The 13,368-nt window shown below is 54.2% G+C and overlaps 6 protein-coding genes across 6 annotated transcripts; 4 read left to right on the top strand and 2 right to left on the bottom strand.

Moving 5' to 3' along the window:
• The first annotated feature begins 1,461 nt into the window (after window positions 1–1,461).
• GUITHDRAFT_156548 (hypothetical protein) lies at window positions 1,462–2,662 on the top strand. Its single transcript, XM_005818482.1, has 2 exons — window positions 1,462–1,601; window positions 1,719–2,662. The coding sequence occupies exons 1-2, from the start codon at window positions 1,576–1,578 to the stop codon at window positions 2,509–2,511; spliced, it is 819 nt and encodes a 272-aa protein (XP_005818539.1). The 5' UTR covers window positions 1,462–1,575; the 3' UTR covers window positions 2,512–2,662.
• On the bottom strand, window positions 2,625–3,692 carry GUITHDRAFT_98775 (hypothetical protein). Its single transcript, XM_005818483.1, has 3 exons — window positions 3,593–3,692; window positions 3,226–3,292; window positions 2,625–3,031 (listed from the first exon to the last, which is right to left on the bottom strand). Exons 1-3 carry the CDS (start codon window positions 3,668–3,670, stop codon window positions 2,802–2,804), a joined length of 375 nt encoding a protein of 124 aa, XP_005818540.1. The 5' UTR covers window positions 3,671–3,692; the 3' UTR covers window positions 2,625–2,801.
• Window positions 3,693–5,950: 2,258 nt separating this feature from the next.
• On the top strand, window positions 5,951–6,923 carry GUITHDRAFT_122252 (hypothetical protein; the record flags this gene model as incomplete). The annotated part of the gene is made up of 3 exons (XM_005818484.1): window positions 5,951–6,135; window positions 6,187–6,424; window positions 6,786–6,923. 3 exons carry the CDS (start codon window positions 5,951–5,953, stop codon window positions 6,921–6,923), a joined length of 561 nt encoding a protein of 186 aa, XP_005818541.1.
• Window positions 6,924–7,197: 274 nt separating this feature from the next.
• On the bottom strand, window positions 7,198–7,602 carry GUITHDRAFT_45920 (hypothetical protein; the record flags this gene model as incomplete). Its single annotated transcript, XM_005818485.1, has 1 exon — window positions 7,198–7,602. A coding segment is annotated over one exon (405 nt), but the record flags the coding sequence as incomplete, so codon positions are not given.
• Window positions 7,603–8,474: 872 nt separating this feature from the next.
• Window positions 8,475–10,169, top strand: GUITHDRAFT_149221 (hypothetical protein; the record flags this gene model as incomplete). The annotated part of the gene is made up of 4 exons (XM_005818486.1): window positions 8,475–8,853; window positions 9,264–9,364; window positions 9,736–9,858; window positions 10,014–10,169. 4 exons carry the CDS (start codon window positions 8,475–8,477, stop codon window positions 10,167–10,169), a joined length of 759 nt encoding a protein of 252 aa, XP_005818543.1.
• A 1,243-nt stretch (window positions 10,170–11,412) lies between these two features.
• Window positions 11,413–12,935, top strand: GUITHDRAFT_122255 (hypothetical protein; the record flags this gene model as incomplete). Its single annotated transcript, XM_005818487.1, has 3 exons — window positions 11,413–11,509; window positions 11,560–11,761; window positions 12,203–12,935. 3 exons carry the CDS (start codon window positions 11,413–11,415, stop codon window positions 12,933–12,935), a joined length of 1,032 nt encoding a protein of 343 aa, XP_005818544.1.
• Between the last annotated feature and the right edge of the window lie 433 nt (window positions 12,936–13,368).

The following is a 13,368-nucleotide window of genomic DNA, read 5'->3' on the forward strand; positions in this document are numbered from 1 at the left end:
CAATTGCCGGAAGAGTCCCAGTCAAGAATACGGTCATGTCGTGGGACATCTGATATTAGGAGCGTTCTTCTCGAAGTCTTGACTGCTGTGTTGACGGGATTGAAATCAAGAGGAATGGAGTGTTCGCCCGTCGACAATGCGGTGGAACGAATGGGGCAACACGACACTTTTGTTTCAATTCAGAATATATTTTCAGAGTTGGAGTGCATGGAGTGGGAGAAGCTCTCTGTCAAAGAATCTTGCGAGGTTGAGCAAGAACCTACAGGGTCAAATCAGCGGGTGAAGCAGGACGACGACGAAGGCAATGCGAGAACGGTGACATGTACTAGTCGATATGGTAGAGCGCGAAACGTTCCAAACTTTGCCAGGATGGTAGACCCTCTGTCGAATCGATCGAGTGCAGACCATGCTAGCAGCAGAGAGAGAGGGATGAGCAACACACTCAACGACGAGGCCCAGTCCTCTGCCAACCAGAACATGATCGAGATAGTGAAGAACATCATGAGCAGACTCGACGAGTTGTTGGATTCTTCTCTTCCCATCCAACAGCAGGAGAAGTACGTGGGCGTTCGGGTGAAGCAGGCAGGGTACGGTGCTGTGATCAAGAAGAATCATATAGAACTCAACCTTGGCACGTTCACGTCAGTGGAAGAAGCAGCGCGCGCCTACGACGTGGCTGCGCTGCTCTGCCAGGGTGATCGTGCGAAGCTGAACTTTGTGGACTCCATTGATCTGGTCCGGAAGTATGACGCGAACCTGATACGAGATGTCGCGCCACTCCGATCGAACTACTGCCCGATCAACTTCGACTCCGTGGACCTGGAGAATGTGTCTATCTTCGGGGATATCTTGAACGACTTGGCTGACAGAATACCTTATGGTGCGGTGAGGGAGTTGGATTCTGCGTTCTGGGACGTCTTCTCAGAGAAAAACAAGAGCTTTCAGTCGTTCCAAGACTTTGGGTTGCAGCTTCTCTGGCTCACCTCTCAGCTTGAAGACAAGGCTCTGAATGCTTTTTTCTTAGCGAACCGCCTGTCGTGGGAAGAGCGATGCCGGGCGTGTAAGAGCGGAACAGAGGCAGTCGAGCTTGTAAGGGAGCTGGAAGAACGTGGCATCAACTGGGACAAGGTGAAGGGGATCTGGGAAGCTGCTGGAAAGAAGGAAGCGATGGGGAAGGAAGGCGGGGCTGAGGCTGCGCGGGAAGGGGTGAACACAGACGAGGGCAACAAGACTCCACAGCACTCGCTTCCCATGAAACGAAAGCGAAGTGAAGCTAACGAGTTTCTAACGTCATTCCTGAGATTAAATTGGCATGTGATATCTGGGCACGACAGCGATGGGAGCTCAGAATGCCAAGGCCTCGAGCCAACGTTGGAGTATATCCGGCAGAACAAACGGCATACCATGACAGGGCTCGCGGGCATGTTAGCAGCAAACAGACTCTATCGAGACGGACAGGGGAGAGTGAGACCTGCAGCGTTGGAGCACATCGGGAAGTGTCGAGGGCTGATCTGCCGTTTCTGTGGCAAGGAGTTCACTCATGCCCCGGCTCACTTGCAGCATGAACGAGCGCACATGCAGCAGCAAGAGACCAAAAACCCGTGAGTCTTTGCACCTTGCTCCCCCCTCCTCGCTGTTGCCCTCAGTGTCTGTCGCTTGTCGCGCATGTCTGTCGTGCTCCTGTTGCCCCTCCGACTGACTCTGACACGGTCCACCAGATCGTCGAGGATTTTTCAGCACATGATGCCTGGAATGAACAAGGCTTCGATTCGTGCAACATTGCACTCACAAGAGGTCTTGGGTCTGAAAGGTCTGAATGAGAACTGCCAAGCAGACCCAGCAATTGCCGGCTTCTGCACCCGAGAGAATGTCTTTGCGTGCGTTTCAGAGTTCGTAGCCTCGATCCCGATGACGGCTGTACAATTCACCGACCCGCCAGAGACTGTGGAAGTGCCGACGTTGAAGTCTGAGAACGAACAAGTGAAATCCTGTCTGCGTGACCTTCTTCAGATCGAGAAACAACTCAACCCCTGCCACTTCCAGCCTGACTGGAAGGAAAAGGAGTCGCCGCAGTGGGTCAGCGATTGCGAGTCGGTCTTGAACGAAGACGGCCTGGTCTCAGTCGTCTCGAGGCTGTTCCAAGGGATCAACTGGATGAACCTGAACAAGAAGATCGAGGAGATGGCCGAGTTCCACGAGAGCCTCAAGCCAGAGGCCGTCAACGCGTGTGGATCCGACGCCAAGACGTGCATAGAGCAGGGGCTGCCTTGCCCGCTGTGCGCTAGGATGAGCAAGGGAGTGGCAGCTTGCTTCGCACAGGGACATCTGTACATCTCCGAGGACGGGGAGCTGCCGACGTCATGCAAGGAGTGCAAGCTGAGGAACAAGGGGGCTTTCTTCTGTTTCAAGCGCGGCCACATGACGCGGCTCCGGGCTGTTCCCTTCTCGAGCGAGGGAGTGCCAGCTTCGAACATGCTGCCTGATGTCTACTTGGGTTCCATCATAGCATGAGATGGCTCGGACTTGTTTTTCTAGGTTTTCTTCCAGGAGGTGGGAGGACGCTGTGATGCTGGGAGGAGTAGGGAGAGGAGTAGAGGCTAGGGGAAGAGAGGAGCGGGTAAGATAGGATGTGTCGTTTTATTGCTGAAGTCACTTTTCATTGACGGAATGCAAGTGTGCAGCAAGCGCAAAATAACATGGGCGAGAGGGAAAACCCCTCCTCTCTCAACGTCTCCTCTCCCTCTAGGCCCTCCCGGGCCTTGCCCGAGACGCGGGCGACCCCTCGACTCTCAGCGGCTCCTCTACATGAACTTCTGAACCAGGAAGGCGATCACAGCCATGACAAGGACAGGGACGAGGATCTTTGTGATGCCTCCTGACCCTCCGTCGGAGTCAGCGGAGGCTCCTAGCTTGGATTTTTTCTTGGGCGCATCCCCGTCGCTCTTGTAGTCCCCGATCTCGTACTTCTTCAGTTGCTCCCGAGCTGCCTTAGAGTGTCCGATGTCCTCGAACGCATCTGTCGCGTCCATGCCTGCAGTAACAGTGTGAGCAGAGCCGTACATGTCTCCTCCTCCCCTCCCTCCTTGCCTCCCTTATCTCCTCCCCTGCCTACCCTATATCCTCTCCTCTCTCCCTTATCTCCTCTCCTCCCTCCCTGCCTCCCCTATCTCCTCTCCTCCCTCCTTTCTCCTCCCCTCCCTCCTCCAAGTCTTCGTGCTTCCTCACCTGCAACTTCCAACATGACTTCCTCACCACCCGGATGCTCGATCAAGAACTTGGTGACGTCATAAACCTGAAGATCAAATAAGGGACATCTTCAATGACGCAGATGTTGGAAACAATGAGGTTGAGCTCCATACCATCAGCATTAGCATGAACATCATTCAGACTACTCTTTACAATGGAGACCTAGCATCATCAACATCACATTCAACTTTATCTCCATCGCTACTATCAGTATCTTTCATTGAATCTCAATAATCCCATATATCCCCATCATCATCATCATCCTCTTCGCCTTTCACATCGACTCATTAATATTCAGCAATTAAACTTCATAACACTGGTAAACTTCATCTCTTTCTCTCATCACCTTGCCATGAATCGCCATCCAGCAATCCTCCTTGGTCTTGTGGAGTTCTAGATCCGCGCTCGAATATTCTTGTACCATGATGAAAAAACTAAAAGATCCTGAAGCACAGGAATCATGTTAACTTTTCAAGTCTCCGTTTTGCCACTCCTCCTCGCCTCCTCCTCCTCCTCCTCCTCCTCCTCCTCCTCCTCCTCCTCCTCCTCCTCCTCCTCCTGATCCATCTCCCTTCTTCCTAGCTGCTGCTGCTGCTGCTGCTGCTGCTGCTGCTGATCCATCACCCTTCTTCCTACGCTTGTTTGTCTCATCTCATCTCCCGCTTCTTCCCTTTCCATCACTTCTTCATCATCTTCTTACAACTTGGTATCTCTTGTTCACATCCTTCTGCTCTATTGTTCACCATACTCTTCGATTCATCCTGTTTTCAAACTGCGCCCTCCTGTCGAAAAGTCTGCATGCGTCTCTTTCCTGTAGACGCTGATCATGTTCTGCTTCCAGTAGACGAAATCTTTAAGACACACCACTCCCCATTATCAAGCTCAAAATTCCTACATCGAAATCCTCCTCCTCCTCCTCCTCCTCCTGCTGCTGCTCTCCTCCTCCTCATATTCGTACATGCATTTGATTTCTGCATTGATCTTCATGAAATTCCATGTTTCAGACTTGATTGTCGATTCATAGAGCCAGAAGCGTTTTTTACTTCCTCGTTGCTATCAGTCTGGCCCACGTAACATTGCCCTCCACCACCATCCTCCTGCTCCTGCTCCTGCTCCTGCTCCTGCTCCACTCTTTCACCATTTCTGACTTCTTCATGTTCATCTTGCTGCTGCTACTGCGTCTTTTCCTTCCCCATCTCAAGGAAGTTCTTCCTCCGCCATCTCGCCCCCGCCATTAACCACTACCCACCCACACTTTTACCCACTCAACAAGAAACACCCGTGCTTCTTATTACCCCTACCTCATCCGAAATTACCCCACCCCGATTGTTGTATATAATCAAAATGATACCCTCTAATTTATATCAGGATACCCCTACTTTGTACATCATTGAAACTTTTTTCAAAAGACTACCCCCCAATAAATGGAGTAGTTTTTGCAAAACCCCACCCATGAACATGATTACCCACCCTAATTTCACCCCACCCTCCAGCATTGTGATACAATCCTCTTGAGCCTGGAACCCTACACCCCACCTCATCACTTCCTGTACCCTACCCACTGCATGACCTCTTGTTGAATATAACCCCTCATTCATAATTTATCACCGGTACCCAGAAAACTATTACCCTCATTTATAAGCACAAAAGTACCGGTTATTCTATTTCAAATTTCCCACATGGTGGGTTATCTAAATTTCTTCACCCGTCACTTGGAACCCCCTACGCACTCTTCGTTGTTAAATGTACCCCTACCCCCTTGGCGTCTCCTCATACCCCTCGACGGCCCTCGAGTAGGGAATCAACCAGACCTTTCACTACCCTACCCCCCTCATCCATAGTACCCCTGATTTAACACCCCCTACCCCCAGTAAACCCTACTTCTAACCACCCTGATCCATTCACCCCATCAAATGTTCAATTGCTTACGTACTCACCCTATGATTTACAGTCATATGACCCGGTACTTATATACATAACCCACCCCATGAAGAAAACTGGAAACACCACCTTGGTTCCCAGCCCTGAATCTGTCACCACCACCATACCACATGACCACCTACCCCCCTTCCACGGCGATTTACTTTACGTTTCAAGGGACCACCACGTGTTTTGAGCATCAACAAGGGGGTACATCATTATGGATTGGGTGGGTAGTCATGGTGGGGTAGTGAGGTAGTGACGTTCGCATTTTTTTTTCGATCGGCGCCATGCATAGCCTCAGTAACTTGGTCATATCGGCTTCCCGGGCCCGGCCCGGCTGGTCATCCGGCGCCGGGCCCGAGCTTCGGAGTGAAGTCAGCTCAGTCATGATTTACTACTACACCCACACGCAGAGGTCTAGCTGCTTGCTTCACTAATTTTAGTATGATAAATTAAAGTTAACTAAATAATAATAGTGGCTTAAAAATGGGTGTGGGGTGATGGATAGCTTGCAGCATGGCGAGTCCTTTTGCAAGAGGTGGCTGGGGTACTGTCACCAGTGGAACTTTGAAATGTAGGGTAGGGGTACTTGAAATTACACAGAATCTTAATGTGGGTGCATAATGTATTGATTATTGGTGGGTACTTGCGGCTATATATGGAGGTACCAGAAAAACAATGCTTCCAATTTATGGGTGGGGGTACTAATTTCGGGGGTACTTTCATTCAAGATGCTGGAGGTGGGGGGGGTGGGCGTCAGCCTGTTGTTCGGGGGCAGACGATGGCGGGAGAGTGGCGAGTACTGGCGGTGCTCGCTACCGTCTTCCTCATCGATGGGTACAGGAGGTACACGAGTAGTCAGGCCGAGGAGAAGGAGAAGGCAGTCAGCGAGCAGGAGCTCGACCCCTCCTTCCGGTTCAAGGACCACGAAGCCAATCGCCTCCACATCCTGTATTGCCAGGCAGGGTGAGGCTACAAGAAGGCTGTAGTGGAGTACTCCAACTACCTACAGCACAGGCTCCCTGGCCTAAAGATAACTTCGGAGGAGAACGATGCTCCCGCTCATCTTCGGGCGCTTGCCTCGATGGTCAGCTATGCTCAGATGGCGGGATTTGCCGTTGCCTTCTTTGGCACGCAGATGTTTGCTGCATTGAGTATGCCTGTACCGCAATGGGCGAATTACATGCAAGAAAACAAAGGAACTGCAATCATGGGATTCTTCCTTGGCAACATGGTGATCAGTGGCCTCATCGCGGTACTCTCCCTACTCTTCCTCCCTCGCTCCCTCCACTCCTCCATCCATTCACCTCCTCGCCCTCCTCGCCCTCCCGGATGTTCCGTGCTTCTCTTCCCCCATCCTCGCTTTCCTTTTTTCCCCTTCCTTCATCCCTCCACCTCCCCGACTCCCCCCCCCCCCCAACCTCCCTTCCCTCGTTCTCTCTGTACATCCATCCCCCTCTCCCTCCTTCGCACTCTCTTCCTTCTCCTCTCGCCTTCTCCACTGCAAAACAACCTTCTTCATTGTCACAATCCCATGCTGTTACATGACCTGCTCCACACCATTCCGTGATGGCACTAGCGATGGTGTGTCTCTCATTCTCATTCCTTCTTGGCAGACAAACGCGTTCGAGGTGTACTTGGGCGGCGAGCTTGTCCATTCCAAGATCAAGACGGGAGTCTTGCCTGACATCCATTGGTTGGTCAAGGAGCTTGTATCAAGAAATCCTGCTCTTGATCAAGCTGTTCCGAAATGAGCGAGACGATGTGGAAGATTGCACCGGCAATGACGAGAATGGGCGAAAACCTTGAGGGGCCCGTTTTCTGAGACTGACTTCGCGGTGGAAGCTTTTACTGACACCTTGCTCATTCCATAAGAATGAAGAAAGAGAAATCAATGAGCATGTCGGGGTGCGAGCAGCAGTGCTAGCTACGATGGAAGAACACGTCCCTGAAGTTTGCGACGATGCTCCCCTTGCTGTAATCCTTAATCTCCTCCTCGCTCTTCTTCACTCCGAGCAACGGTGCCACTCTGTTCCTGTAGAACTCGATGGTCGTCTGGTTCGTGGCGATCAGCAGCAGGTGCCATCCGCCCAGGATGCACATGAAGAGGAAAATGCAGAGGGCAGGGAGGAATATGAACGATCGCTTCCCCATTTCTATACACTTGTCCAGCTCCAACGGAGTGAGCTTTTCCACCCCGTACAGGTACCCCGTCCACACGCAAACACTGAAGGAGGAAAAGCTGATCGCGCTGCCGTACCCGCTCCCCAGCCAAACTCCAGCTAACCAGAGAAAGAAGTAGCCATGGTTGCGCAGCCCGACACAGCAGTTGGTGAAGGGGCAGTGGTGGTCCATCCTCAGGACGCAGTGTCCGCACACCGAGCAATGGTGTGATCGCTCCGGTCGAACGAGCTTGCAAGTCTTGCAGAGTCTCCCGTGCGGCTCATCGCTGTTCCCCTTGACAACATAGCCAGGGCTAACCAGGAGCGTCAGCCCGTACATGCACTCGACGGCGACGAACAGCAGCGAGCACATGCTGATCTCTACCCACCACCGCGTGCTGTACGCCTCGACGTCGAGGAAGCGGAGCATGTCGCCCTGGAAGTAGAGAGCGAACGCTGGGATGGCGATGCTCAGCGATACGAGGATGCGGGAAACAACCGTGTTGGTGAAGGAACGGACCTGCCTTGACAGCCTGCGGACATTGGAGGTGACGAGGGAGTCTGGAAGGAACAAGACCAAGAGGTTGGCGAGGAGGTCAGGAATGAGCGGGAGCATGGCGAGGCCCACGGTGAAGATGGCGATGTCGACGATGTCCATCCTTGAGATCGGGGGCAAGGGGATGGAGAATTCTGCGAGGTGGGGAACGGTGTGGGGGACTGTGGATGGAGCAGGGGCAGGAGCAGGGGCAGGAGCAGGGGCAGGAGCAGGGGCAGGAGCAGGGGCAGGAGCAGGGGCAGGAGCAGGAGCAGGAGCAGGAGCAGGAGCAGGAGCAGGAGCAGAAGGACACCTTTGAAGTGCCTAGATGATACAGGCGAACGGATCCAAGGAAGGCTGACAGACAATGGGCTCTCGTGGCGCCTTGAAAGTTTCCTCCTCCCGGTCTTCGCACAACTCCTCCTCTCCCAGAGTTTGTCCCCCTTCCTCAGTCTTCCTCCTGCTCCTGTTCCTCCCTTCCCTCCTTGTCCTACTTTCCTCCGAAACTACCCCACCCCAAATTGAAAATCTTAACCTCGAAGACCCACTTAAATGATCCTCACAGTACCGGTACACCAATCACCCTACCTCCTCCATCCGATCCCGCAATGGCGTGGGAGCGCGACATTCAGATCGAAAGCGACGCATGGCGGGGGAGGCCCCTGACGACGACAGGAGGGAGGGTATGGGATGCTGCTCACCGCATGGCAGACTTCCTCGAGGCCATGCAGGAAGAGCTCGGCCTCTCTCGCCCTGGCATGCAGATCCTGGAGCTCGGCGCAGGATGCGGCTGGCTGGGAATGACAATAGCACGATCTCACCCGGGAGCGCGGGTGTGTCTGACCGAGATGGAGCACGGAGGAGCTCTCGAGCATCTCCAACACAACGTCCAGCTGAACCAGAAGGACGGAAAGCTGGGAAATGTCGAGACCTGCGCATGCGATTGGTCGCATTGGGTAGTGAGCGGGGAAGGGGAGGACGAGAAAGGTTGTACCTACTGCGCCTGCTGCTCCTGCCGATGTTCCCCCTCATCCTGATCCCGCTCTTTTGCCTGATCCCTCTTCTGCTCAACTCCTCCCGCTTCCACTCTTGCTCGTTGGTGCTGGGGGGGTAGATGCTCCTGCTCTCTTGTTCCTGCTCATCTGCCCCTGATCCTGATCCTGATCCCGACACTGCACATATTCTGTCCCTACTCCTACTCCTACTGCTTCTTTTGTTTCACTTGATGCTACAGCCAGTTGCCACAGACCACCACCAATACCACCTCCTCCTCCTCCCTGCTCCTCTTCCTGCTCCACCATCTCCACCTCCACCTCCACCACCACCACCACCTCCTCCTCCTCCTCCTCCTCACCTTCTTCATCATCCTTCTCCTCCTGTTATGACTTGAAGGGAAGGGAAGCGATCGGAGATGGCACCACTGCTCGAGACGCGATGGGATCTGATCATAGGCAGCGACCTCGTCTACAACGAGATCGGCGTACAATGGTTGCCAAAGGTAAGGAGGACGAGGACGAGGACGAGGAGGAAGAGGAGATAGAGGGAAAGGGAAGACGAGGAGTCGAAGACGAGGTCGAGGTCGAGGACGAGGATGAGAGTTTACTTGAGTGAGGAATGAGGAAAGGTGGAAAGAAACAAGCTGATTGATGGAACATGAGGTCAGCAGAGCCGACCCAAGGACAGCGCAAGACAGGACAGGGCAGGACAGCACAGCACAGCACAGCACAGCACAGCACAGCACAGCACAGCACAGCACAGCACAGCACAGCACAGCACAGCACAGCACAGCACAGCACAGGGCAGGGCAGGGCAGGACTGGGCAGGGCAGGACAGAACAGGACAGGGCAGGATTTGAGCTCTGTCTTGCAGGTTCTCAAGGGTCTGCTAGGAAAGGGAACTATCGCCTTGTACTCTCATACGAAGCATCGGCTGGACATGGCGGATCAAGAATTTTTCGCGGAGCTAACAGCCAACGAGCTGATATTCACTGAGGTGCTCCTGCTCCTCCTACTCTCCAACTCCTCTCCCTCACCCCCTCACCCCCCTCCAGGCTCCCCCTCCCCATCTCTCTTCCCTCCCCTCCCCGCCGGGCCGCTCCCCTGTTTCTCTTCCCCCTCCCCCACAACGTCCTCACTTCTCCCTTCAAGGTGCATGAGCCAGGAGTCCCCTCCCCTCCTCCTTCCCCTCCCTTCTTCGAGTCGCTCTTCCCGGACATGCGCATCGCTATCCTGAGGATCGAGCGCTGCCAGGATGACGTCAAACTCCCCAAGTTTGAGATGCCAAAGTTAGCAGGAGCCGCCTAGCCCGCGCCTACAGTAGGTTCTAGTAGATCCAATGATCCTCCTGACTCCGATGATATCATGACTCGGAGTTCTGGAGCCGCGAAGTTAGGCATCAGTCTGGCTGCCTACTGTCAGCAGGCCGCCTGCCGGGAGTCCCAGCTGAGGCTGCTAGTATAGAGCAGACTGATGCAAGTTGGGGAATTTTGCATATGTGATCAATTCTCAACCAACAGCTAGAAATCACACTGCTGTTGTGAACAACTCGAGTCCACACTGACAGGAGTTAGACTCGCCAAGTTTCCGACTCGGTTCGTCTACTATAAAGTAGCGCTATGTGAGAAAACATGACTGAGTGACTGTCGGACAGAATGATAGTATACAATCACTGAAACTGTCAGTGTGCGTTTGCACTGATTGTTACTTTGGATACACATGTAACCCACGCCCTGAACTGAGTCGGAATCGGAAGTTGAACAGCCTGATGTCACTACCGTGATCAGTGCCACGGTGCTGACTCAGCCAGTGTACTAGCGGCTCGCTGCCTCAGTGTAGCCTGAGCCTCACCACATCGGACCGTAAACCGGGGCGTCCTTCCTTGACTCTCATCATGGCATCGGCCCGCCGCGGGATCCGCTACTACTGAGCCGCCGGGGCGGAGCCTCGGAGCCCAGGCTGACGGTCCAAACTTCCGAAGTTCTGAAGACGGTGGCCGTTCGCCGTCCGTCGGGGCTTCGGAACTTGAACGGGGGGCCCGTTAGTGACTGCAGCCCGGACGGTACCCGGCGTAGTACCGTGCCGTACTACCCCTGGTATTTCAATATTTCGAGAGTCGGATGACCGTACTCCGAGGCTGCGCCCGCCGCCCGGGCCGGGCCGGCCGCGTGCGCCGCCGGGCCAGCCTGAGCCGGGCGGCCCGGCCGGGCGCCAGCTCTGGACGGCACCGTCGGTCACTCAAACTTTCACATGATCCGGCGTGACCCCTAGTAGTAGGTTTTACTCAAAGTTAAGTATTAGGTAGTAGGGCCTCCCTGCCCCCCGATGGAACTTCCGAACTTGCAGCCTCCACGTAAAATGCTGACTTGGTGGGGTGGGTACAAGAGCTGACGGGTAATGGGGTACTTGTTGTTCCACCGAAAGGGTACTTTTAGAGAAGATATGAGGGGTGTCAAAGAACATACACGGGTACAACAGAAGAGTGTTCCGAGGCAGGTAGGGTGGGGTAGTGATACAAATGGTTCGTTGTTGCCGATTGTGTGCGGTGGTGATGGCGGGGGTGACAGTGGGCATGGTGGTAACGACGAGGATGGGGATGAGAGGAGAAGTTGGAGATGTGCAGACCGAGACGAAGAGAGAGGAACAAGGTATGTGCGAGATGTCGCTCCGTGGAGATCCTGGCATGATTTGATGATAGGTTGGTGGGTGTGGCAGGGAGGGCAGGTGAAGAACGGGACGCAAGGGCAGGAGAACATTACGGTGAAGGGTCAAGCAAAGATGCAAGAGGGGAAGATGGCAAGGACTCAGAACAATGCTTCAGGCTATCAGGAGATGAATTCATCAGCAGGCAACTTGGCTTTCAATGGTTCCGCGAAGAATTTGTCATCTCATGCTTACGGGTGCGGAAACAGATCGATCAGCTCGCCTGTTCTGCTTTTTCCTCCTGGAGCATACGGAAATGGTTCGTCTCCTTCCTCTCCAAATTCCTCTTTCACAGCGAGGATTCATCCGACGCGAGGGAATAAGACTGCTTCTGCCATCGCTGCTCAGAAACGAGCCCCCATCCAAGATCGAAAAGGAGGAGAGGTACCCTGGCACAAACTTGTACGGCAGAAACGGCATGCTTTCTATCGCCCCTCTCCTCTTCCTTCTCCTCGTCCCCCCTCAGCCGCCCCTCCTCCCTCCCCCTCGCCCCCGACCCCCCTTCTACCAACCCCTGACTCCACGTCCTCTCCGGACCCTTGCTCTCCTTCCCGCTGCCAAGTGATCCTTCGCTCTACCCTGCATGTGCCATGCTGCAAGACGACGGCAACTCATGTGTGGCCATTGATCGTTAGCAGCACGCCCAGGAGCGGCACTACAGCGACCAAGCGGCTGCTACAAACGCTGGGGATTGACGTACATGACGATTGGGGAGATCCTAGCAAGGACGGCATAGTCAGCTGGATTCATATCTTCAGTGAGCACGACAGGCTCGGGTTAGAGGGAGGAGGAGGAGGAGGAGGAGGAGGAGGAGGAGGAGGAGGAGGAGGAGGATACTTCGGGCCAGGGAAGCTGAGGGGAGGAAGGTTCAGGGTTGCGTTTCACCTCGTCCGGGATCCTCTGTCCTCGCTTACGTCGCTGATCTGCACGGAGCCTCTCTTCCGACCGGACTACTGGAGCTACATCACGAGGCATGTGAGGCTAGAGGAAGAGACGAGGAGGAAGGGGGACAAGATCAAGGCAGGGATGTCCATGTACTTGCAGTGGCACGAGTTCTTGGACGCTCTTGGTATCCCTAGGATCAGGCTAGAGGACGTGTTCAGGGAGGAGGGAGGATACGAGGTGGTAGCCAGCATCTTCGGGAGCCTTGGGAGGAAGGTGCCGGACCAGCCGCAGTTCGTAAGGAGGCTGGCGGAGGCGAAGAGGACCAGAGTGAACGCTCGGGCGCACAGGAAGAAGTTCAGCTGGAGCGAGCTGTTTGCTGTGGACGAGGATCTGACCATGCGGATCTGGGAGATGGCGAGAAAGTATGGGTACGGGTATGGGGAGAGGCCTGGGAGTCAGCCGGTTCGGCATGTTGTACAGTGTTAAAGGAGGAGGAGGAGGAGGAGGAGGAGGAGGAGGAGGAGGGGTGAAAACGATAATGATGACGCTGATATTCTTTGCAAACAAGGTGTTCAAACACACTGAACAACGACACAACAAAGATACTGGAGGTGGATGTACTAGTAAGTTAGAAGTAACAATCGACTTTCTCAAGCACGTAATCGGTATCACTGTCACCCGAGCAGCTGTTTCCTGAGGTGAAGAATAAGAGGAGGCGAGAAGAGAAACGAGCAGATCATGAAGGTTGGAAGGAGAGGAGGGAGATGGAGATGAAGATGGAGAAGGGGTGGAGAACGGAGGGGTGGATCATACAGTGACGGAAAGGGAAGGAGGAGGAGAGGGAGAAGGAGAAGAGGGACGTAGGAGCGGAGGATGGGGAGGAGAGGGGAGGGGGAGGGGGCAGGAGCAGGTCGTTACC

Source organism: Guillardia theta (genome assembly GCF_000315625.1).
Source record: "Guillardia theta CCMP2712 unplaced genomic scaffold GUITHscaffold_301, whole genome shotgun sequence".
NCBI lineage: Eukaryota > Cryptophyceae > Pyrenomonadales > Geminigeraceae > Guillardia > Guillardia theta.